The sequence below is a fragment of the Cetorhinus maximus genome, chromosome 2, assembly GCF_964194155.1.
Source record: "Cetorhinus maximus chromosome 2, sCetMax3.hap1.1, whole genome shotgun sequence".
Classification (NCBI taxonomy): Eukaryota; Metazoa; Chordata; class Chondrichthyes; order Lamniformes; family Cetorhinidae; genus Cetorhinus; species Cetorhinus maximus.
The window spans coordinates 50,419,973-50,445,983 of NC_135880.1; the positions used below are offsets into that span (position 1 = coordinate 50,419,973).

Below are 26,011 nucleotides of genomic sequence, written 5' to 3' on the forward strand. Positions count from 1 at the left end.
TGAAGTGGATCCAAGGACCCAGTGGAAGCCTTGTATCCGGTTCCAGCTGGTTAGAAGAAAATCTGTGGGGAATTAAGAAATTTGCGCACGAAGACTTTAAAATATAAATGAAACTTTATTTCACAGGACACTGGGATTTGACATGGTTTGAGCCACCATTGGTGCTAAATTAGTGGCTGCCAGTTGGGAACAGGCCAATGAAATCTCCAGTCGCTGATCCGGCACTAGGGAGAATTTTCGGATCGACTCCAGTCTCCCAGCCTCAATCTCAGAGCTGTCCCCATTGACTCTTCCTATTTGTTTTTGGGAAGGTTTGGTTGTGAGAAAGCGCTAGAAAATGTGCTGAGATATTCATTTGCTGCATAAGATCGGGTATTGGAGACGATTTTAAGAAATCCTTGCTAAAAACTTAATTTGACACAGACAGTATTGGGGAGTCGGCAATGGTCTGAGTGCATCTTGCTCTGATCAGCAACATTGGAAAGACACCGTGTTAAAGCGGGACTCGAATTTGGGCCCGCGCTCTCTTCACCTTACATCTCAGACTGACTGAGGTGACACTGAGCAATGGTCATATGTGTTTGCCCGATTTTCTGAGGTTAATTATTTTACAGCAGGGAGACAGTTTCAGGAAATGATTTCGGCGGAACTTGCTCTCCACAATATTCGAGCTGCAACTTCCCGCTCCCTTGTGTTGGAGACTGAATAAACTTTTCAATGACAAAAGCTCTTCGTTCCAGAGGGAGTGGCGCTGTTCAGAGAGGAGGAGCTGTACAACACGCCCTCTCTCTCTCACTCACAGCACAGACCACATGCAACCCACTGCAAAAGGCATATGCTCAGCTGAAACTCTTAAGTCACTTCTGTCCTAAAGTGAAAAGTCTGCGAGAAGCCAGCCGTCCACTCGTCCAGACCCCAGAAACATTTTCATAAAGCAACCTGGGAGCGGAGGCACAGCAGCGCCGAGTTAGACCAGCCTCTTAAGTTCCTTCTGGCTAGTCACTCCCACCCTAAACCAAGATCCCTCTGGCTATTCAGTCTCACTCTAAATCAGGGTAGCACCTTCTGTACGTCTGAATTTCAGCCCCGTTTCAGTCAATGTTAACTCTAACCCTAAAGAAAGATCGCTGTTTGGATGATCTCCAATAGTAAAACCAGATTGCTAACCCTAGTCCATCTCCATGCCCACAAAACGACTGCCCGCGAGGCAGCAGCCATGCCAATACATCTAAAAGTGACGAGAATACAAAGCATTCATGTGTTGTCTACCACAATGCAATGCTACATTACAAGGGGAGATACAAAGTTAACGGCCAGTCCAACCTACACTTCCTAAATGGTTATAGTTGGATTGCCGCACCGAAACCCGCAAGTTACTGGGAGTCACGGCTCTCAGGCTCAACCGCGCTTTGCACCCCCACAGTGACGATTACATTTTAATGAAATCCTTTGTGTTCGCACTGATACTCGTATTAATGTTGCTGCATTGACGATCCTCGGTGTTTCGGAAGAGCCTCCTCCAATTTGTTGGAACCTTTCCGAAACCTGGGATTTTCCTTTTCTGGAGTGCATCAGCCAGGAGTGGGGAGGGAGGTGGATACTGCAGCCACTTTGCAGCGGCGTCAATTGCACGACTGGGAAGGGGTGCGCCTCATTTTAACCTCGGAAAATATACATTGTTGTGTTCCGGTGGTTTAATAAGTGCACTCGACTTTTAGCGTTGACTGAGGTGGGGGCGGGGGGGGGGGAGAAACCGAGATGACGTACGGGAGGTTTGAATTGTATCTCACAATTCTCACTGAGAATTGGGCGGCATCGGGACCCCCCCCCCCGCCCTTCCCCATGTTAAATCTGCCGCCCGTCTGCCGTCCTTTCTGAAGCCAAATCAGATCTTATGCTGAATGGTTCAGTTTTTCAGTACAGATCAGCTCGGGACAGTTGCTCCCCGCTGCCTGGTGTGTATAATAAAAGTGAAAAGTTATAGGTAAAGCTACGGGGTCTTTTTTTGAAATGGTTTCGCGGTTTAGCAGGCAGCACAGTCATTTAGAAGGTTCTGCCTTTCAGAAGCAAATCCATGTTTGAGAAAGCCTTTTACTCGGTAGCCCTGTCCTTAGCTGTCTTTATCGTTTTACTTAATAGATTCAGCGCCTCGCTTTCTGTCGGAACTTTCAATACTGCTTTGCCCAGTTAACTCTTTATTGACCAAGCTGATAAGCAGATCAGATCTTAATTTGCTATGCTTAACGAACAGTTTGACAATAGCTCGGCAGCAGCCGGTTTCCATCCTCTCAGTACCTGTGGGCACCCTCCCCCTCCCTCCCTCCCCCACCCAAGAACCTTTGAACAAAATGAAAACCGAAGGAAGGGGGCGGTGAGACTCTGATATCTAAATGTCATTAACTTACACTAGATGTTTGGTGAAGCCATTACACTGAGAACTAGGAATCGCTTCCCGTGCTACCTGCACTCCCCAGCTATTCGCGGGCACTCAGACCTATCCTGTCTCACCATTGGCTATAAATGGTGCAGTTCTTTATTTTCCACCTTCATTTAAACTCATCTTTGAAGAAATGATAGGCCAGATGCATTTCATCAGGGACCAGATATCTCAAAGAGATCTCTTCATACGTGGCCTGGTGGTTTAAAAAAAAACCCCAGCAGACATTATATAGTGGACAATGTCCTTTTAAGGGTTAAGGTGGCCGTGGGAGTCTTTTCATCAATTGGCTCTTTGTAATTCATCAGAGATTCAAATGTCCTTTTTTTCCGGCAATCCAGCCCCAAAGTCTTGGGGGCCCCTCCTCTGCAGTGCTGACGGAGTAATGATAGGTGTCAAATCCCGCATTTGAACTTGCAGCAATTTAGATTTTTGCTTCTTTCTCCCCTCCGGCTGAGAGCAGGCACTGGTGCCCAAGATTACACACTCTGCACCGGGATAAATCTTTAAGAGTGACTGGGGGAGTAGAGCCCAGGCTAGGGACAACGCTGTTAGCATTTCTCAGACACCGGTTCCTGCAGGACCTACTGCGATTTTTGAGTGTGGGACCACAAGCCACGTTTTAAAAGGACTTTCTCGTGCACCCGATCTCTGAGAGGTAAAGTAGATTTTTTCATCGTATGGTAACGGGATTTTAATGCTGTGATCCACGCATGGGATAGGAGTGGGTGAAATTGTTGTAAAAGTTGTAACGGGTTTGACAAAGACTGCAAGTATTGGAGATCCCACTTAAAAGGCGGGGGGAGTATTCGACAATAATGATTAAAAGGAGGAAGTGAGCAGAAGAGATGCGAGGAACGGAAAGAATAGAAGGGAAATAACACAGGAGACTGTCAGAAAAGGAGGCCGATGAATGAAAGAGACAGGGCAAGCACATGTTAGAAAACTGAGGAGAGTCAATGAAAGTATGAGTGAGGAGCAGGAGTGTGCGTGTTGTGTGTGAGTGCGATCCTGTCTCTAGACCTCTGAATGAGTTTGAGGGCGTGTGCGAGTGTGAGAACGTGCTGTATATGTATACATGTATGTACCGCGTGAGTATCTTACATGTGTCTGGGTGAGTATGTTATATGTGTGTGTGCATGACTGTGTGCATAAGGTGATGTGTGCATGCAAGTGTGCATGTTTTGTGTGCGGTGTGAATATGTACGTGTGAGCATGAATGTGTATGCGTGGATGTATGTGGCGAGTGTCCATGCATGTAAGTGGTGTGTCTATGTGGTTGAGTGTGTGAGAGTAAGTTTACATGCATGTATGTGGTGTATGTGTGGTTGTGGTTGTGGCGAGTGGGTATGTCTAGAGTACATCTAAACATTTGTAAAATAATATGAAAATAAAAGGGCAATGAAAGACAAACGAGGGAAAGAGTGGCGATTGTAATGTTTAATGTTTCAATCTGAACCCATTTCTTGTGCGGTCTGATGTAGGCAAAGGCGAGGACAGTTCCTAGATAGCGTTGGTTCTGTTCAGAGTCATTTGGGGAGGGGGAGGCAGAATGCAAATTGCAATGTGATAGATGCAGGGAAGTTGGAGGCCGGTAGAGAGTCTCTCTTTAGCAGAAGCTTTCAGAGGGAGTCACTGGAGCAAACGGACCCTTGCAGCAAGCAGCAAATTCTTTTGATCGTAGACAGAAACGTCCCTTTCATTACTTCTCCATTGTTTACCTTTGGCAAAACAAACCTCAGAAACACAGGCACGGGAGAATAAAACATTCCGTATTAAGCACATTTCAATCATCTGGCCACTTGGTAAACGAATATATGTTGGTTTGGTGCACACACGCGGTTCCTGGTAACAACGGAAATTATAACTGAATAAATTCCGTTTCAAATAAATCCATTTTGTTCAAATTCGGGCACGGTTCAGTGAACAAAAGACTGCTGGGTAGATTTATTTGATCCCCCGCCCCCACTTAAATTTGAATCCAATATTCCCTACCAGAGCTCATTAATTGTGCGATTACAGCTGGATACTGGGCATGGTTTCAAGTTGTACAATAAAACATTATTTAGCATTATCTCGCGAAACTTTTCCAGACAGGATCTCTGTATAACGAGCAGGTCACAGGGTTTAAAAGAGGAACGTGACTCAGTTGGGAAGTTATCACCCAACTGAAAATTTCTGATCCATGGTCTGGGTTTGGAAATTATATATTCTGGCACAATTAAGAAAAATCAATGCCATTGCTCCCAAAATTTGCATTGATCTCCAGATGTTCCCGAGTGAGCTGAGACCGTGTGTGTATGAACATCTGAGAAATGTGTTAAATATCTGAACCGTGTCCAGCTTCTTAAACTGTCTCTCATTCTGTGTAACATTGTCTTTCTGACACTTAGACAACACTGGGGGTGAATGATTAGCGAAAAAACGGGTAAAATTCCCATTAGAATGCAAATCAACATTAAATGAGCACAGAACTGCCTCTCATAGACAGCAATGGACAGGACTTTTAATAAGAAATCTCAGCATCTGAGCGGCTCATTAAGAGGAAAAGTAATTTCTTTGTGCAACCTCGTTACTAGAAGCCTCCCAAGATTCTTTCAGCCAAGGTTTCCATCGGTGCCATTCATTGCGTTGGTGCAGGGTTGACACGAGCACGGTAGTGTGTATGACAGACTGATTGCCTTTTAATAACTCGCTTCAGACTGTGGCTAGGAATTGCTTGAGGGGTGGGTTCTGGTGGGGTGTGGCGCCCCCTCATGGACAACCCGTGTTGCACTCGGGACTCGCACTATGTAGATTATAACATGCATGGGTTTAAAATATCGAAAAATTATCAATTGTACTTTTTCTCCTTTTGAAAGATTGTACACTTTATAGAAAAGATACAGCGATCCAGTGCCAGATTTTCCCAGCACCGTGGCATAACTGGATCATTTCGTTTTCCTTCCTTTAGAGCGATTTTTTAAAAACGAAATATTTTATTTTACTGCTTAAAAATGACACGAAATGTTAGGAAAGTATGAGTAACTCCGAGGATATGGATAAAGGGGCTAAAAAAAAGCCTCATGTCACACAGCCCAACCTGTGCAATGTTGCTGGCACTAGCGAACTGAGAGCCTCTCCGCTGCTCTGTTATATGGGGAGGGAGGGGAGTTTGGGAGGCAAGAGGGGGGAAGGGGAAATGAATCAATTGTAATTGACCGTCTGTTACAAAGTCTTTGATCTAAAGGAGCGCTCAGCGCAGGGAAATATGCCGGAACCATGTGTGTTTGAACTGGGCTTTCCATGTATCGCTTTAAAAAAATCTTCTCATCAATGTTCAAAGTGACACCCGCGCCAAAAATCACAGCGACAATCTCCCCCCTGCCTGTGCTTTCTTCCAAAAAGGAAGGGCAGTGCCTGTCACGGGTGACAAAGCGATACATCACGGTGTCTAATCGATAATGTTTCAATCAATTGTGTCTGTTTCAGGCGTCTTTCCTAATCCGGTTGGCAACGGCAAACGTTTGATGAAGAAACTGGTGGTGCAACCAGTGGATCCCTCTACAAGAAAAAGAGAGCTAGGTTCGAGACAGGCGTGTAATCGTCTTGTTGGCGGTGACTGAGAAAGAAAGGAGTTCGAAATCCCAACATTGGTTTCGGATCTGGTTTCAGGTAAGTGATTACAGATTTCAACGTAACAAAACGCAGCTGTTAACCCGGCGAACGCCTAACTATTCAATGCAAAGTTCAGTACATTCTACATGGGGGCAGTCTTTTGTGATTGTCCATTTACAGTGGGTGTGTTCTATTCTATTTAGCACAGTATATATATCGGAGTGTGCTGCAAGCTAGGAGAAGCATCGGTGGGTTCAGATGTTGCCAGAAACCACACGTGATGGCTTAAAGCAAATTCTACCTGTGTTATTCTACATATAGTTAATGTTCACGGTGGGGTTAAGTTTATTTTGCTTTCAACAAGATTTACCCGTTTTGGTTGCCAGCAGCATGTGTTTTACTGAATTTCCATAATCAAATCACACGACCCTGATCTTGGACCATATGAGTTGAACGAAGTAACGTTAGCTGCAGTAATGTCAGGTTTTATCTCAGCACATCTATAGCGTTATATACATGATATATATACAATTTTAGAAATAATGACATTCATTCACACCCCTGGGTTGCCACCTTGACCTGGTGGAGAGACCTGTGCACTCCCACGATCCCTTGGGCAGTGCCGTTGGGCACTCCCTGCTCCTAGTAGGGCCACCCATAGTTGCAAGGCCAGGGGGAGGTGTCAGACAAAGTGCAGTCCAAAAAGCAAAAAGCCCTCAACGGCAGAACAGGCGAAGGGAGACTGTGCATCTCACCAGCTGTGAAGGCGGTAGAAGGTTGCAGCAGCTGGGTGGTCCCGCTAATTGTGACTCAGCATGTCACTGAAACCTGACCATCAGCCTGTCAAGATCATATGGACAATGACGGCACCCCAAGGTCCCCATGTTAAATAAAGTCACATGCAGGCCGACAACAGATTTATTTTCTAATCACAAATATTCAAACTGCTAAGGATCACCAGGTGTACAGAAGGATGGTGACAGACCAGTGGCTGCAGGATTTATGCTGTGTCTCTCCTTGTCTGTGTTTTGGCATAGAATCAGTTAGTCGTAGCCAATGGATAAGGCTGCATCTGGTAAGAGGTGTCAGAATATGGATTTCTGTAATAATATGATGACCTAGAATGGGAATATCACTATCTGCTTTATAGTTGTTGGGTGCCAGCAAGTGCTGAATGCCAGTGATTGGGTAGTGTTCATTAACATGAGTAGGCACCACTATGAAAGTGCTATTAATTGGTTTCTTATTATAGGCCAGTGCAGATAGGCATTTCAGAACTTCAATTCTTAAAACAGAAAAGGCTGTTTTAAAACCCATTCCACTGGTTTCCAAATGCTTCTGTGATCACCTGGCACTATTATTTCCTTTGAACATTACGTTCCAGGAGATACAAAAATGAATGAATCCAGTCTATTATTCAGTTTAGCTGAATTTAGCTTCTGAATCCTTTACTCAGTTAATGTTAGCACATTCAAAGTGATTTTATACTAGACTGTTGTGAAACCTCAGGAGTTATCAGTTCAAGTTACTTATTTTGAAAACTTATTGTTCCCCCTTTTCTTCCTTTTAGTTTCAGATGCTCCAGGGTAAAGTTAATGTTTCAAGCCCCAATGACTCTTCTTTGGAGCTCTGAAGAAGAGTCATACGGACTCGAAATGTTAACTCTGTTTCTCCCTCTACAGATGCTGTCAGACCTGCTGAGTTTTTCCAGCATTTTCTGTTTTTATTTCAGATTTCTAGCATCCACAGTATTTTGCTTTTACTCCAGAGTCTCAGCTCATGTTTTTATGCAGTTCCATAGGTCCTGGATGACCTCTCACCAGAGTGGCCATTCTTCACTTGTGGATTTAAGATGACATGCACCGGCAGGCTGTTTGACTGTGCAAGGCATTATGGCCTTTGTCCCAATTTGACTTTATCTGACATTTGGGATGTAGCTGGCATAACCTGAAAATAATCAGTATTTGGAGTCTTCGTTGACTTTTTTCCCTTTATCAAGGTCTGAAGCTAATTTTTGACTTGGTTAATGCATCACATATCAAAAAATTGTATCTGTGACATTTTTGCCTATATAGCTCAATATCTGTGTTTACCCACTGGTCCCCTTGCATCCTCAGCTATGAATAGAGGTACATGTACCTCATCTTAGCAAAGGATTGGTGTATGCAGAAGTTTCTCCTCTCAAGGTAGGTTGCCATTTCAAATCTTAAAAACAATAATCTGTAAAGTTCTGGCTAACTAATGTGGGATAATATTCAGAAACACCCCACCACATTATGCTTTACATGACACTGTGATCAAAAGCCGGCATAGCCTAGTGGTTACATTTGCCAGGATGCTACCGACTGAATCTGCACCTTCCTGGAAGCGACCAAGGGTAAACCATCTTCACCGGCTCTGGACCAACATAGAGGCAGAAGTGGAATAATGCCAACTACTCCAAGAACAGGCTGCAGCTAAGATGGAGCATAAAGCTGGCACAGCCATTGAAGCTAACTGTCAGAAGCAGTCTCCAGTCTGTCTCCATTTTTCTTCCTGGCATGCATACATTTTGAACTAGAGGAATGGTGTCCTGGAGTGGAAAACCCTCCTGGCAATCACTTAATGCCACATCAGCTTCACTTCAGAAGCAATCAAAGAGACAGAGTTGAGTGCTGAGCTACTTGTGCCATTTGTCTACTGACCCATGCATACACATTGGGTTACCTTGCTCTTCATCTTTCCTTGTTATTTCTTAATCGTATTTTTCTTCAGCTTGTCAATACCTTTGGAGCCTCTCAAAGACGGGTAAATCTAGTTACCATTTCTGACACTTTCTTTTAATGGTCCATAACTTCAAATGTGCACCATTTTCTTTCCCGCCACCAGTGTACTCCGGAACATGTCCATATCTGTACTTTAATGCATTTGGGCTGATCCATGAACATTGAGTGTTCACACATTGCCATTATGACAAAACTGGAATCCATTCTTCATCATTTAGAATTGGTTTATACCAGTAAATGAAAGCCTTTGCTAGCATATGTTGGGAGGCAATTTGATTGTGGAATTTATTACAACTTTGCCTGACATCCAGTGCTTGCACTTTCTATTGGGGTGGTAGGGTAAAGGTGAGAAGTGGGAACAATGAGTGATTTTATTCCACAACACCCCCGTCCCACAACCCCATCTTATAGAGTCATAGAGTTAGACAGCCTAGCTTTAGGCATAATAAAACAAACTATTGGCCACCACTGCTGCAGCTGAAGTCATCTTGTGCAGGATGGGGATCAAATAAAGGATTTTTCTGACTTGTATGGATCAGCATCAAACATGCAAAATTGACAGGCAGGAAAAGACTAGCTGGTTTATCAAGACTGCCCCATACAGCTTGGCTGACTTAGGTGCCATCTGTAAACTTACTGACTATACTCCCAGCACCACCACCCATTTCATTCATAAGAACAGTGAATCATAGTGCACCTCAAATCCCTGGGGGAACACCACTATTAATATTCCTCAAATGCCCCATGTCCTTATCAAATTTATTAGGCACAACCTATTACAAATGATCATTGAAATCATCTCTTATGCTCCCATCTTACTTTTTTCCAATAATGTATTTCAGTTCCCTGGCTTTGATTTGTGCCCTTTTTTGAACATAGAGCTAGCTACCAGGGCAAGGGAACTCACTCTGACTCTACTGAACTACTGAAGATATGTGCAAAGATTTCAGAAAACATGTATCCCATCTCTTTAATCAGAAACCCTATCAATGTTGGTATCAGATATCTCAAAGCATTCACATGCTGAGTTGTTTAAACAGATCTGCTTTAGGTGTTTAGTTGTAAAGCAAAGCATGGAAGCTGCTAAGGTTTCAATTTTTATTGTCTTTAAAAACTATCTTTCAAACCTTAAAACTATCCCCCAATTTATTTATGCTGCCCATGGTGACATTATCCAAAGGTATAGCATTGGTTTTCACATGTACACTGATGACATCCAGTTCCACCTCACCACCACCTCTCTCAATTCCTCCATTGTTGCTAAATTACCAGACTACTTATCCAGCATTCACTAATGGATGAGCAGAAATTTCCTCCAGTTAAACAATGGGAAGACTGAAGCCATTGTTTTCGGTCCACGCTCCAAACTCTGTTCCCTAATTACTGACTCCTACCCTCTCCCTGGCAGTAGTTTAAGATTAAACCAGTCTGTTCACACCCTTGATGTCGCATCTAATTCTGAGATGAACTTTTGACCTCATGTTCATGCCATCATTAAGACTGTCCATTTCCAGTTCCGTGACATCGCCCGACGCCAACCCTATCTCAGCTCATCTGCTGCTGAAACCCTCATTCATGCCTTTCAACCTCTGGACATGACTATTTCGATGCACTCCTGGCTGGTCTGACTCGTCTTCCACAATCTCTGTAAACTTAAGGCCATCCAAATCTCTGTTGCCTGTACCTTAACTCGCAGCAAGTCCTATTCCCCTATCACCTGTGTACTCGCTAACCTAGATTGGTTCCCAGTCAAGCAATGCCTTGATTTTGAAATTTTCACCCTTGTTTTCAAATTTCTCCAATGGCCTTGCTCCTCCCTAACTCTGTAGCCTCCTCCAGCCCACAACCCTCCCGAGGTATCTGCACTCTTCTAATTTTAGCCTTTTATGCATCCTCAATTTTAATTACTCAAACATTGGTGGTTATGCCTTTAGTTGTCTAGGCTCCAAATTCTAGAACACCTTCCCTACACCTCTCCACTTCTCTGCCTCACTTTCCTTCTTTAAGACACTCTTTAAAATCTACATATTTGACCAAGCTTTTGGTCATCTGACTTAACATTTCCTTATGTAGCTTGGTGTCATACTTTATTTTATAATACTCCTGTGAAGTGCCTTGGGATGTTTCATTATGTCAAAGATGTTATATAAATGTAAGGTGTCGTTGCTTAGTTCTAAAGGTTGCTTTTAATAATCTGCATGTTTTTATGTGTTACAATTTAATTTACACTGAATTAAGTTAGCCCCATACACTTTTGTATTTCTTGACGTTGGAGGATACACATCCTGTGAATTTCACAGATTTCAAACTGGAGCAGTATAGAATTAGCACAAAGCTAAATTAGAGACTCTGAATTCCAATTTAAATCATAAGAGTGCTTGTTCATTTTTGCTTTTCTTTTCATCAGACTTTTAAAAAAAATATATAAATTTTCAACATTGCAGGGTTGTTAAATAATGATCCCATGATATCCAATTAATTCACTGTTGATGAGCAGATGCAGAGCACATGGTTCCATGAGTGAGAAAATTGTTTCTTTTTGAAAAGTAAATAATTCAACTATAAAAGATTAAAGGAGTCCTCATCAGGTCCCGGTGAGATGGGTGAACAGGTGGTGGGGGAGGCCTGGAGTTTGAGAGGCCATGGTGGGAGGGCAGCCTACTAGGCTGGGCACTTGATGTGGACCCCTCCTACCACCAGTTAAATCATGCTGGTGGCAGGATGAGACCCTTAAGTGGGCATTAATTTCCCACTCAAAGGCCTCATTTGACCCACACAGTTGGTTTAGTTGTGGTGAGGGTAGGGGTGGGTGGGCATAGGCAGCAGGAAGCCCATCCCCTGGATTTAACCAGATTCCCTCCTTCAAACTCATCAGTGGAGGAGGGTTAAATCCATCCAATAATCTTAAAATTAGAGCCAGGCCACTTAGGAGTGAAATCAGGAAGCACTTTTTCCCACACAATGGGTAGTGCAAATCTGGAACTCTCCCCCAAAAGGCTGTGGATACAGGAACTATTGAACTTTTCAAGACTGAGGTTGATAAGATTTTTGTAAGATGAGGGTGTCAAGAGATTTGGAGCAAAGGCAGGTAAATGGGGTTGAAGTACATATCAGCCATAATTTCACTGAAAAGTAGAATAGGCTAAGGAGCTGAATAAACTACCCCTAAACCAAGTTCCTTTCTTGAAGATAAAAGCAAAAAACTGCAGATGCTGGAAATCCAAAACAAAAACAAAAATACCTGGAAAAACTCAGCAGGTCTGGCAGCATCTGCGGAGAGGAACACAGTTAATGTTTCGAGTCCGAATGACCCTTCAACAGAACTAGGTAAAAATAGAAGAGAGGTGAAATATAAGCTGGTTTGAGGGGGGTGGGACAAATAGAGCTGGATAGAGGGCAAGTGATAGGTGGAGATAACCAAAAGATGTCACAGACAAAAGGTCAAAGAGGTGTTGAAGGTAGTGATATTATCTAAGGAATATGCTAATTAAGGGTAGTCAGCAGGACAAGCAAGGTACAGATAGCCCTAGTTGGAGTGGGGTGGGGTGAAGGAATCAAAAAAGGCTAAAAGGTAGAAATAAAACAATGGATGGAAATACATTTAAAAATAATGGAAATAGGTGAGAAAAGAAAAATCTATATAAATTATTGGGGGAAAAAAGGGGGGGAAATCGGAAAGGAGGTGGGGATGGAGGAGAGAGTTCATGATCTAAAATTGTTGAACTCAGTATTAAGTCCGGAAGGCTGTAAAGTGCCTAGTCGGAAGATGAGGTGCTGTTCCTCCAGTTTGCGTTGAGCTTCACTGGAACAATGCAGCAAGCCAAGGACAGACATGTGGGCATGAGAGCAGGGTGGAGTGTGTGTTGACTCTTAGCTGGGGTACAATCTATATGGACGAGTCACCCTTTGATATTTTACCAAGTGACTACTTATGTCTGATGCTCAGTAGTGAGGCTTGGCAGCTCTATTTGGTTATGGGCAGGGTGCGGAGGGGGCTGGGGGTGGTGGAATTATAATGCAATGTGATAGCTTCCTCACCAATCCCCACAAACATAAAAAAGTTTAGGACTGTGAACCTTACAGAATTTCCTCTCACTAAACTCGGGGCTGTGACAAACTGTACTGCTTCACCTCTGCCCTAGCTGAACCCAGCCGTCATAACATCAATCCTTATTCCAACCTAAAGGGTACTGACTGGATAAACTTGCTGAGCCATTAGCATGCTCTTTAATCAGAGTGGGCCTCTGATTACCTCTTCCTTTTCATAAGGAGAGACATAAAATCCTCTTTGCCAACTGTCCTGGATAGACTGATTGAGAGTAAGAGCTTGCCACATGGAGACTTTGGGTAAAAACCGCATGTTCCAAATGAGAAGTTTGCTTTATCATCTCAAAGCGTTCCACGCAATCAAATATCTTTTGGCTGTTGCATGCTATTTGATTCAGTAGCATGAACCACAATATACCTTCCATATTATTTTCCATCATGTCAAGCTTTATGCAATGGTAACATTTTTAAGTTCAAAAATTTCCAGAGGAGTAAAATAAATCTTGGTTTTGGAAATTAGATATGCTCTTTTTCATCTGTTTCCATTCTCAATGTCTTCCAGTTTTATTCACTTTTCCAGCTGAGAGAACAAATTAGATGCCTGTCAATGTTGAGTTCCAGGCTGTTGCAAGGACAGCCCACATGCTGCACAATCCTGCTGTGGCCCAAGCCTTAAACATTTGAAATACTGTGTATCAACAGCTATTAAAGTACCATTAAAACAACAGGAGGTTGATGCATTTATTACAGTTATTATTTATTACAGTTATAGATGTTACTGGTAATTTCCCTACACAAAATATGGTAGTAATTGCAATAAAAAATAAAAATAAGGTCTAATCACAGCTGGTAATCATTTAATTGCCTGTGTCATGTGAAGGACCCAAGAATGCCTTTCTTAGCACACCCTTATAATAAATAGGACACCTAATTATTGTCCCTATTAAGAGATTCCTTCAGCTGTGCAAAAAAGAATCATAACTCACTAATGCCTTTTGCATTTGCAGCTGGCCTTTCACACTCATGATTGAGTTCCCACAACATTGCCACATATACGTTATCACAAACAAACTACCTATTACATTATGGTAGAAGTTCAAAGATCAAATTACTGTTTCGTTTTTATTCTTTGGATAGCCCTGCACTCTTTGCAGGTGTACTGAGTGCTCTTGATCAATGGCCACTGGTCTGACCTTAACATGTCCTTGTGCTCATTTCTCCTACTCTGTCTAAATTTGATAAAGTGACATCCTCAATAGAAGGTTTTCAGGAGCTGAGTGCTTACGATGAGCTGGCATCATTACAACTGCTCTCAGACATTACAAAGAACCAATTTAAGATATTGCAGTTTCCGACAGAGGACACTAATGTTTGACATCAGCAAGTGTAACTTAGAAGTTTCTGGATGATCAAAGATGAACTTTCATACGAACACACACATTTATAAACACACACAAAAACATGTGGCAGAGGTGAATTATGGAATTGCATCTGAATCCTCACTAGTTTGGGGCCTTTGTGTACCTGGAAGACAAACTCAGCGCCAAGTATACCTTTAGAATAGACCCATTGTCCAGCAGGTAGACTACCTTGCAGTCAATTACATTCCTGGAGATGGTTGCATATCAAATTGAGGTGCTAAGCTGGCTATCACTATAAAAGCAGGAAATGCTGAAAATATTCAGTGAGCATGAGAAACAGAGTTCATGTTTCAGGTTGATGACCTTCCATTAGAACTAGTATCTAGTGTGTAATCTTCTGTCGGAGATTATTAATACTCTGAGAAGAGTGATACCCATGAAGTTAAACAGTTTGCTTCCCTTTGTTTTAATATTGGAAGTTTCTGAATCACTACCATTATTGATTATTAGCTTGGTAGAAGAATTCAGTCTGTCCTGGTTGGGTTGATGGAGCATATACATCTCCAGGTTATCTTGCCGCATCCTTAATCACAGTGCAGGCAGCAAATTTAAAATGGTATGCACTTCCAAATGACACCCCACCTCATACCCATTACTGCATATGTATCAAAAGGGGCCAAGGAGCCCAATAGCCAGGAAAATTTGAATTTTTACAATAAAATTGTTGCTTTCTAGTTCGCTTTTGCACCACAATTAATAGATCTTATACCTAAAAAAAAACTAGAAACATGAAGTGATATTTGGATTTATCCAAATTCAACAAAACATCAGTCATTACTTCTCCAAACTCTATCCAATTCACTTATCTCTCCATTTACAGGTACATTTCCTTTTCCAAACATTTCTCCCCTTCACAGAAGTTCCCCCAACAAAGCACAAAGGCCAACCCCCTCTCCTTTATCCATCTTCTTGATCTGCAAATGCAAACCTATTGTGAGAATTCTCAGACGCAAAAATTGTTTCATCACTGGGGCTGTAAACATTAGAAGCAGGGAGTGATGCTGACAGGTGGAATGAGGAGTGGTGTTCACTTTCACCCACAGAAGTTAAAAATTGTAAACCAGCGTGCAAGCCCGGCCACACCCATATCTTTAAATACAAAGTGGAGATGGGGACAGAGGGTGGGTGCTAGGAGATGGAAGAAGCTGAAGATTCGTGGTTACATATTTCTGCTAAATCTTTGACTCCACGTAATATGATACAGCTGCTCTGATGTGATATAATGATATGCATGACATACCGAGAATGGTGTCACATACAGACTCTAACAGTGTGCTTTGAATTAGTTCCATCTTGAAAGAGTTCTCACATTTTATAGTTTGGAGCAGGTAAACTACACACTAGGAGGAACATCTCAGTTGATCCCTTTAAGCCCCATTACAAGTTCCGACAGGAGAGTTTTTTCTAATGTCTAATCTCCGGTCAGAGATTATTAATACTGTAAGAAAAGCAATACCCATGTGGTAAAACAGTGTGCTTCCCTTTGTTTTTGTAATCATCTTAAAATATTTAACTTTATTCTTCAAGTGATTCAGAAACACAGGGGCTCGATTTTATAGTCACCTGGCCGGGCATGTTTCTGGGCATGTGGGGAGGGGGGTGGGGGGGTATGTAAATGCAAGGGTTGGCAAGCCCACTGTCTTTTTGCCCATCCCCAACATCGTCCCCATAATATGGTGGGTGAGTGGGCGCTGAAATTGGCGACCCACCCACCATTTAAAAAAAAATATTTATTGGGCAATTGTGCTTGTTACCAAGGTAATTGACCAGTATTTCATGCTGTCCAAGCATAAAATGGTTGGCATGGCTGATAGATGGGAGTGAGGAGCCAGCTTTTGAAAAACATTTTCTGAAAGACGGGAAGCAAGGGGGGCACAACATTCAGGAGGTACCTTTTGTGCATTGGGTGCACCCCCACCAAGATGTCACACCCCCCATCCTTTGTTCCTCCTCACCTGGCCTCCAAAACCCACCTCTCCACCTCCCTCATCAACCCCCCTCCCTAGGCTCCCTGATCCCTCCCTGCCCTTAAGAACCCCAGGATCTGCTTTGTGTGCCTGCTAGCAGTCCCAGCAGTGTCCACTACTCAGTTCCAGCGTGGCTGGGGCTGCCAGAGCTGCTGGCCAGTCAGATTTCCTCCCTCCGAGGAGTGGAAGTCCCACTCTCAGCCTGCTTAGCCTGCCGGCAGCCCATTATTGCTGCAGGGCTGGCTTTTTTTAGGTCTGCCAGCTGCTGGCCAACTTACAATGGGAAAGTGAGCAATACACTTCCCGTGAAATCCAACTTCAGGAATCTTAATGATCTTCCAGTATTGGTAAAATATTAAGACAGCACTCAAGGTGTATGCAGTTTTCACATTATCAAGTTACCATGTGAGATTTGTTATTCTTTGCAAATCCTTGTTTCCTCCAACAAAAGCAAAATACAGCAGATGCTGGAAATCTGAAGTAAAAATTATTCCTTGTTCCTTTCCTTTACCCTACTTTTGCAATTGCCTTTCATCCTAGGTCCCAGTTTGCATTATTCAATCTTTTAACTCTGATTTTCTGTCACCCTCCCTCCTTTTGTCAATGTGCCCTCTTCCCCTCCGAAAGCCTTCTTCACTTTCAAGAATAGCCTCATAATCCACCTTTTCAACTGTTCTTGTGGGTCGGTGTCCAATCCCAATTTGTTAAGGAGCTTAATAGCCTTTGCCATATTAAAGGCACTATATAAATGCAAGTTGTTGTTGGATTTGTAACAGAAATGAAATTACCTAAGAAACCTATAATTTTGTCTGCCTTCCCTTGAGAATGTGGCTTTTGAGGTTTATAGGCAAGCCTCCAGCAAATGTCATACCCTTCCTTTCTGCTTTTAAGGTGAAACATTCATGCTCATGTCTTTATTTAAACAACCATGTGGCCAACACATAATTGTTGTATTATATTTACATGAACAAAGGGCTTGTTTCTTTAAATAACTGCTATTTAAGGAACTTGTCTGTTAACATAGTTTATGTCTTTCTAATTTTGTATTGCATCATTCTGTGTATAGCCTCTACAGCCTAGAAAAAGTCTTTACTTTTGAGTCTGCTTGACTCACTTTACTTGCTTAGAATGCCATATAAAGTTGATTATAGTCCTAACCATATGGTGATCCTCAATGTTCAAGCCCAAAAAGCTTGGAAAAAAAAACGTATGACATACATATAACACCTGGTTCAACATTACTACAGTAAAAAAAACAATTACATCATTATGTAGAATAGGTTTTAACATCTCCTACTTTGCTGGTCTGCTTTACATACTTGTAAACCCATTCCCAGGAGTTCCTGCAGACGTGGCTTTCTCATTCATCTTGGCCCATGGCCTTGAGAATTGCTGTTAGTTCTGCCTTATAGTACTATAGGAAAACTTATATAATTGATCATTTCAAGTCATCAGTGGCTTAGTTCTTCCTTCTTGCCTCTTGGAGATTTTCAGAGCACAGTTTGCAGATTGAGATTTGGGTTGGCTTGAGCTTGGGGCTTAAGGGGAAATTGTTATCCTAGTACAATCTTGCAACTGGTTTGTCTCAGCAGCAGTTGGTCTTGGAAGCCAATCTTGGTAGAAAATAAAATCAACATATTTAAAGAAACCAGCCAACAATAAATGCAATCCTTTTCTCCTGCCTGATTCTTGTCTTTTGCGTCTTGTTGTTCGACCTAAAATCTCTTAAGCAACTTGTTCCTAAGTTTCAACCTTTATATTTTGGCACCAGAAAATGCTGCTAGCCATTGCCTGGAGAATACAAGCTGCTTAGCAGAATTTTAGCGGGTAAGAGTATTGTCTAAGCTGGGCACACAGGTCAATTTTATCTCTTGTGAGGTAAGCTAACTCAACGTAGACTTTTAAAAAAAATCATTCCTGGGATATGGGCATCGCAGGCAAGACCAACATTTATTGCCTATCCTTAATTGCCCTTGAAAAGGTGATGGTGAGCCACGCCCTTGAACTGCTGCAGTCTGTGTGGTGCAGGTACACCCACAGTGCTGTTAGGGAGGGAGTTCCAGGATTTTGATCTAGCGACAGTGAAGGAACAGCGATACATTTCCAAGTCAGGATGGTGTGTAGCTTGGAAGGAAGCTTGTAGATGGTGGTGCTCCCATGCATCTGCTGCAATTGAACTTGGGGTCTTCTTGTATAGCTCAGCTATTTGCTGGATAAACTCGTTGGGCCAGGTTTTGTTGCTCATACACCTGGGTATATTGGGATAGTTTGGGCGCAATGTACAGAGGGAAAATGGGTTGAGAGATTGTATGCTGGCTAGGGACCCTGCCCAATTTCCATCCAATCAATCACCCAGATGCAGTAGAAATACCACTTCACTGTAAAGTTTAAATGTAAATTCCACCCAATCCTGATTATGTTTTTTGATTATGGAACTACAGGCTATATTTTTCAACTAATATTCTAGACTTTTTCAGTACAGCACTAAGAATAGTAAGCAGAAATTTGGGTATGTTTTCTGCTTGCACTTCTTGACTAGATTGGAATTGAAAACTGAAATACTTACTTGGAATATATAGAAAGTTAACTTTTTTTTTGATGTTTGTGTTGAGAATATTTAGACTGATCGTAGGTTGCCTGAGGGTCAAATCCATCAATTGCCTTTTATCATCTTCATTTTGGTAGAAATCTGAACACATTGCGTCTCAATCAAATGTCAAATATATGCATAGTAGATAAAAGCAAAATACTGCGGATGCTGGAAATCTGAAATAAAAACAGAAAATGCTGGAAAAACTCAGCAGGTCTGACAGCATCTGTGGAGAGAGAAATAGAGTTAATGTTTCGAGTCTGTACAGCGGGTCACATAGAGTGGAAATGTTAACCCTGTTTCTCTCTCCACAGATGCTGTCAGACCTGCTGAGTTTTTTCCAACATTTTCTGTTTTTATGTCAGATATATACATTTCAGTTCACTTATTCTTTTTTCCAAGATTTTTTCTTAATTGGCTGAACATTTCCCAACTAGATATCCTATCATTTTTGTGGCTGCTGCCTTATTGCCTGTATATATTGCACTGCTGTCATCGGGGCATCTACACTGGAAACTTGCTGCATTCAGCTGAGGGGGGGGAATGCGTTTTTTTCAATTAACTTTCAGTATTCAAATCAATTGTGACCGTAGGAGGAATCGCTCGACTGTACCTCCTGTATTAGCCCACACTACAGAAGAACTGACTGTGGGGCAATTTCAGCAAAGTACCTTCTAAGTGTATTCAAATGTCTCCCATTTCTATCAGGTTCTGATTTATCTTGTACTTTGTAGTTCAACTACTTGACTTCTATGATCAAATAGTTCTACACTTATTTCACTGCTCATAATCTTGAGAGTTAGCAGTGTAGTGTGAGTGCTGACCCCTTTCAGCTCTTTGTTCCTAGAAAGCAAGCCCTCAAACAGCGTGTTCACTTGCATGCAGCAGCAGATCATGTAGCTATTAGTGTTTTTCTATAATTCACATGATGTAGAATGTTCCCCTGTTATGGTATTAATTATTTAGAAGAGTTCTGTGCAACCTTATGGACAATGTATTTTCTTTCCCCTTAGGTCAAAATGATATTACATTTAAAACATATCCTGTGGATATGCTCCACGTGGACAATTGTATCATCAGTGCACTCAGGTAAGACTGCATTCGCTCAGTTGTGTTCTTGCTTTGTCCTACATTTCTGCACTGTAGGACAATGGATTGAATTTAAAATATTATTATGTAACTAGAGCCACTTTATTGTCCTTACGTATTTTAAAATAGTCGGCCAGTTAAGTATTACAAGACTGCGCCACTTGTGGGTAATTTCACTACTTCAAAAACGCTTGTATTAACTAGAATAAATCAGTTGTTGGAAAGCTATGTGATTTTGATATTCTAAAAGGAGCAATATTGAAGTGCTTAGATGGAACGATGTTAGACATTTCACAGTCTAGTAGAAGTAGTTTAAACATTAAGGTCTGGATCCCCATCATTGGTAGAATTACCGCTGGAAGTGCACTAAAATTGTTCTTCACCCTGCCTATGCTGTACACCTGAGCACCAGCACAATTCTCCTCAGTGCATTCTCATGGAGGGCTCTAGGTGCTATTTTTGCCCTTTATAGGTCCTCTGCCTTGGTGGGGGAGAAATGCAATGCTGCTGCTGCAGCTAAAATGGTCAAGATAGACATTTTGGCTCAATGATAGTAACGATCGTGGCGTGGGAGGCTGTGGGTGGGGGAATGGGGAGGGCAGGGTAAAGCCAGAAATTGGCTAAAGAATCTGACCAGAGATGCGGACTGCAGAACCTCATTAACACTCTGTAGCTTCATCTCCTGTGTGACAGCTGGGCAAATTGATAGTCTGGTCGGTGGACAGAAGGGAATGAGCGCAGGAGGGTTCAGCTGGGGACTCCTGGGGACGGTTCCCGGCAACTGCAGGAGGTGGGGCAGCAATTGGAATATGGGTGATTGGACCTGCGGAAATCCAAAGGCCTCCTGGAGGGCCCTGGGGGAACTATCCAGCTTTTCCTGGCTAACACAAAGTGCTAAAACAGCCATTTAACCTGAGGAGGTGAAAGCTCCAGCATCCATTTCATTGACAAGCTCTAAATGACAGAAATTTTAAAAACTTTTCCAAAAGAGTGAAGAAAAAAGCAAGTGTGGCCGGCTTCTGATTCAAGAAAAATGGGTTTTTTTGTCGCAAATGTTTTTGCAAATTCAAGTTGTTCCTAATTTACTAATGGTAACTCTTTCCTTTGTCCTCAGCACACGACAGTGGGAAGATGATGAGAATGAAGATTAAGAGGAGCTCCCATGTAAAAGGCTCCCTTTCTAGCTTTGTGTCTCTTCCATGCCACTATTCAATGCTGGCCACACCTTCACCATCCAACCATTCTTACCAGGAGTTTCCTCGCATTAAATGGACAAAAATAGAGGAAGGAAAAGATGGAAGGATCAAGAAAGAAACCTTAATTCTGGTGGCACAAAACGGTGTGATAAAAATTGCTGCTGACTATGATGGTAGAGTGGCAGTACCCCAACATCCTGAGAGCCTGAGCGATGCAACACTAACCATTTGTCGACTGCGAGCAAGTGATACTGGTCTTTACCGCTGTGAGGTAATGATTGGCATTGAAGATGAGCAAGACACTGTCTCATTAGATGTTACTGGTAAGTTTCTCTATGCCAAGTGATTTTCATCTAATGGATTACCAGTTGCAGTGACATTGAAATCTGTCAAATGGCGAATTATTGGACTAACATCTTGCTTGTATTGATAGCAAATGTTCCATTACAGATTTAGCTGTGGCACATGTAGACCACGATAGAAAACGGGTCTATACAGCCGGTCGAGTTTCATTGTATTTCTTTTAGATGTAGAAGTCTCTGCTTTAATTAAAAGTAACATTTATCTGACCTAGAAGTACAAGATTGTAACATTTGTCACAATATTATCTCTTATCAACTTAATCCAGGATGTGAGCACATGAGCTGACTGATACTGCACTGTAGTATTGACAGATACCGTATTGTTAAGATTCTTTTGGTGAGACAGTAGCCAAAGATCCCGTCTTGTTTATTGTGATGCTTAATTCCTATTAAAATAATCAAAGAGGAGCAGGGAGTCCTCCTGGTACCAATGTCCTCCCTCAGCTTACACCACCAAAAGTATTCGCTGCTTGTGAAGTCATGTTGGGTACAAGAAAATAACCATAAGACCATAAAACCATAAGACATAGGAGCAGAAATTAGGCCTTTCAGCCCATCGAGTCTGCTCCGCCACTCAATCATGGCTGATAAGTTTCTCAACCCCATTTTCCTGCCTTCTCCCCGTAGCCTTTGATCCCCTTACCAATCAAGAACCTATCTATCTCAGTCTTAAATACACTCAATGACCTGGCCTCCACAGCCTTCTGTGGCAATGAATTCCATAGATTCACCACTCTCTGGCTAAAGAAGTTTCTCCTCATCTCTGTTCTAAAAGGTCTTCCCTTTACTCTGAGGCTGTGCCCTCGGGTCCTAGTCTCTCCTACTAATGGAAACATCTTCCCCACGTCCACTCTATCCAGGCCTTTCAGTATTCTGTAAGTTTCAATCAGATCCCCCCTCATCCTTCTAAACTCCATCGAGTATAGACCCAGAGTCCCCAAACGTTCATCATATGTTAAGTCTTTCATTCCTGGGATCGTTCTCGTGAACCTCCTCTGGACCCTCTCCAGGGCCAGCATATCCTTCCTGAGATACGGGGCCCAAAATTGCTCACAATATTCTAAATGTGGTCTGACCAGAGCCTTATAAAGCCTCAGCAGCACATCCCTGCTTTTATATTCTAGTCCTCTCGAAATAAATGCCAACATTGCATTTGCCTCCTTAACTACTGACTCAACCTGCAAGTTAACCTTAAGAGAATCCTGGACTAGGACTCCCAAGTCCCTTTGCACTCCAGATTTCTGAATTCTCTCCCCATTTAGAAAATAGTCTATGCCTCTATTCTTCCTACCAAAGTGCATGACCTCACACTTCCCCATATTGTATTCCATCTGCCACTTCTTTGCCCATTCTCCTAATCTGTCCAAATCCTTCTGCAGCCTCCCCGCCTCCTCAATACTACCTGTCCCTCCACCTCTCTTTGTATCATCTGCAAACTTAGCCAGAATGCCCTCAGTTCCTTCATCTAGATCATTAATGCATAAAGTGAAAAGTTGTGGTCCCAACACTGACCCCTGCGGAACTCCACTAGTCACCGGTCGCCATCCTGAGAAGGACCCCCTTATCCCCACTCTCTGCCTCCTGCCAGACAGCCAATCTTCTATCCATGCTAGTACCTTGCCTCTAATACCATGGGCTCTTATCTTACTGAGCAGCCTCCTGTGCGGCACCTTGTCAAAGGCCTTCTGGAAGTCCAAGTAGATAACATCCATTGGCTCTCCTTTGTCTAACCTACTCGTTAACTCCTCAAAGAATTCTAACAGATTTGTCAGGCATGACCTCCCCTTGATGAAACCATGCTGACTTTGCCCTATTTTACCATGCACTTCCAAGTATTCTGAAATCTCATCCTTAATAATGGACTCTAAAATCTTACCAACGACTGAGGCCAGGCTAATCGGCCTGTAATTTCCCGTCTTTTGCCTCACTCCCTTCTTAAACAGGGGGGTTACATTAGCGATTTTCCAGTCCTCTGGGACCCTCCCTGACTCCAGTGATTCCTGAAAGATCACCACTAACGCCTCCACTATCTCTTCAGCTATTTCCTTCAGAACTCTGGGATGTAATCCATCTGGTCCAGGTGATTTATCCACCTTCAGACCTTTCAGTTTTCCTAGCACCTTCTCCTTGGTAATGGCCACCATACTCACCTCTGCCCCCCGACTCTCTTGAACTTTGGGGATGTTACTCGTGTCTTCCTCCGTGAAGACTGACGCAAAGTACCTATTCAGTTCCTCTGCCATTTCTTTGTTTCCCACTACTACTTCTCCTGCGTCATTTTCCAGCAGCCCAATGTCCACTTTTGCCTCTCTCTTACCCTTTATCTATCTAAAAAATTCTTGCAATCTTCTTTTATATTACTGGCTAGTTTACCCTCATATTTAATCTTCTCCCTCCTTATTTCTTTTTTAGTTGTCCTCTGTTGGTCTTTGTAGGCTTCCCAATCCCCTGGTTTCCCACTGCTCTTCGCTGCATTGTATGCTTTCTCTTTAGCTTTTATGCTGTCCCTGACTTCCCTTGTCAGCCATAACACCTTGTTTAGCGTCTTAATAGCAGCCATTACACTTCAATGTAAATCATGACATGAAGTGCTTTGAAACATTTCTGAGAGCTGTGTTAAGGTGCTATATAAATGCAAGCCTTCCTTTCTTTAATTGGTTATCACTGTTAAATGGTCCCTCCCTTGAGTGCATGGTTTCTCTGGAAATTAGCTCTGCCGATGGCAAAAGCACAACACTTTAAAGATTACTAAAAGATGCCCAAGTTGGAAATTGTTATATTTCAGTTTGGGAGAAGAAAATCAAATTCTCCCCGATCTTTAAGGTACAGTTTTAATCTGTGAGAAATGGGTGACTGGAAGAACGGAAGGAAGTGCAAGCAGTTTTCCCAGTACTCACACAATAACAATTATACAGTGCAGTCAGGGATTATTTTTCATTGTAGTAACAACTTGAATTTATACAGCAGAAGAGGGAGATATTAGGAAAAGTAACCAAATAGTCAAAAGAAGCGGGTTTTAAAGAGGAGTTCCAAGGAAGATGGGAAGGTGGACAAGGAGAAAAGCTTGGAGAGAAGAATTCCAGAATGCGATGTACAAGGTAGCTGAACACACAACCACCAATGGTGGGACAAAGGAAGGGGGCATGTATAAATAGCTACAGTAGTGTCAGAGGAACAAAGTAGCTTGCAGCAAAAACCAAAATAAAATTTGCTGCAGTAAATGAGTATATCAATGGCCTGCATCAATTTTATTCCTTTTGGTGGGCATTTAAATTTATCAAAGCCTTCTGCTTTGCTTAAGAACAGTGGACAATGTGTTCCACAGTGTTCATAATCTCCAAGTGTTGCCAGGGCAATAATGATGATATGTAAATATGATATAAATAGGTGGGGGTTTTTATTGTCTACTGCCACATCTGGTGGAAAATATGTCGGACTTAAATATTGGCAGGATCCAGAATAACAAGCCCTTAGCCCATTTTGCATGTCACTGTGAGAGAATCATCATAGCCGTAGAGGAACATCCTGCCTGATATGTCCTTGTCCAAGTTGAAAGATAGGGTATGTATAGGTTACAGATACAGACATCTCATCTCAGGCACCACCTTCAGTAATTCTCTGTGACTAGTGAATGGAACTGATGAGCATACGTCAGAACTGGGCTACATTGATGCTAGGGATTGGCAAAGCATGAACATAAACCTGACCCAATTTATTTGAGGCCATCTCTGGAGGTGCTAAGAAAACATTCTTTCTCAAAAGGAATGTAGTGCTATAGGGATTAAATCACATTCAAACAGTAGACTGTGCGATGCACATCGTGACTGCAGTAGTTAAGCGATTTTTAAGGCTGCTCAATTATGGTTGAAACTGTCTAGTTGGCCCTAAGAATATGTTATAGCTGGTGTTCTTTTTGTACAGTTATCACAATTATTTATCAACTATTGCTCTGTTTCCACAGTTTTAGAACTTTTTTTTTATATTTCTTGGTGGATATCAAACATTAACCTCAAATGTTCTATACATTCCTCCCCCTCAGTCCCTCCTCCCCTCCCTGTTTCTGTAAGCACTGACACACAGATTCAGTTTCACCATTACAACCATTCCCCTTACCCATCTAAATTATCTTCAAATGTAAGACAGTGAGGGTGAGCATAGGTGAGCAACACTGACAAAGTCCATCCCTTTTCCCACGCCTGCATGTTTCAGCAAGAGTCATGGGGTGATGAGCTGAATTCTCTGCTCCTTAGTCCAGAAGGGTTGAGGCTAATTATTGTTTCCATACCGCAACATAAGGCTAAATTTGGCTGACTTAGCACACAACAGGAATTGACTAGGGGTCGGTTCTCCATAGCTTCAGTTCCTTGCTCGGCAGAGCATTACTAACTGAGCCATTGGGCTGCTTGTTTTTGAATCATGACCAATAATCTTTCTCAATTATAAGATGCTAAAGATGTTTCTAATTTGTTATCCAAAAACACCAGCCAAATGGCCTGTAGCCCTGCTGATCCTTCTTGCTGGCTTTGAAATAATGGTTCCA

The 26,011-nt window shown here is 42.4% G+C and overlaps 1 protein-coding gene across 7 annotated transcripts in view; it reads left to right on the forward strand.

Moving 5' to 3' along the window:
- Positions 1 to 2,767: 2,767 nt before the first annotated feature.
- LOC144694351 (versican core protein-like) overlaps positions 2,768 to 26,011 on the forward strand; it is a 234,779-nt gene continuing 211,535 nt past the window's right edge. For 3 of the 7 annotated variants that reach the window (XM_078564648.1, XM_078564664.1, XM_078564674.1), the window contains exons 1-4: positions 2,769 to 3,095; positions 5,909 to 6,091; positions 19,838 to 19,913; positions 21,028 to 21,432. In XM_078564648.1, the coding sequence (XP_078420774.1) occupies positions 19,844 to 19,913; positions 21,028 to 21,432 (475 nt within the window). In that variant the 5' untranslated portion in view covers positions 2,769 to 3,095; positions 5,909 to 6,091; positions 19,838 to 19,843. Of the gene's footprint in view, positions 3,096 to 5,908; positions 6,092 to 19,837; positions 19,914 to 21,027; positions 21,433 to 26,011 lie in introns of all 7 variants that reach the window. The other 4 variants (XM_078564656.1, XM_078564683.1, XM_078564691.1 and 1 more) reach the window with 4 other exon arrangements.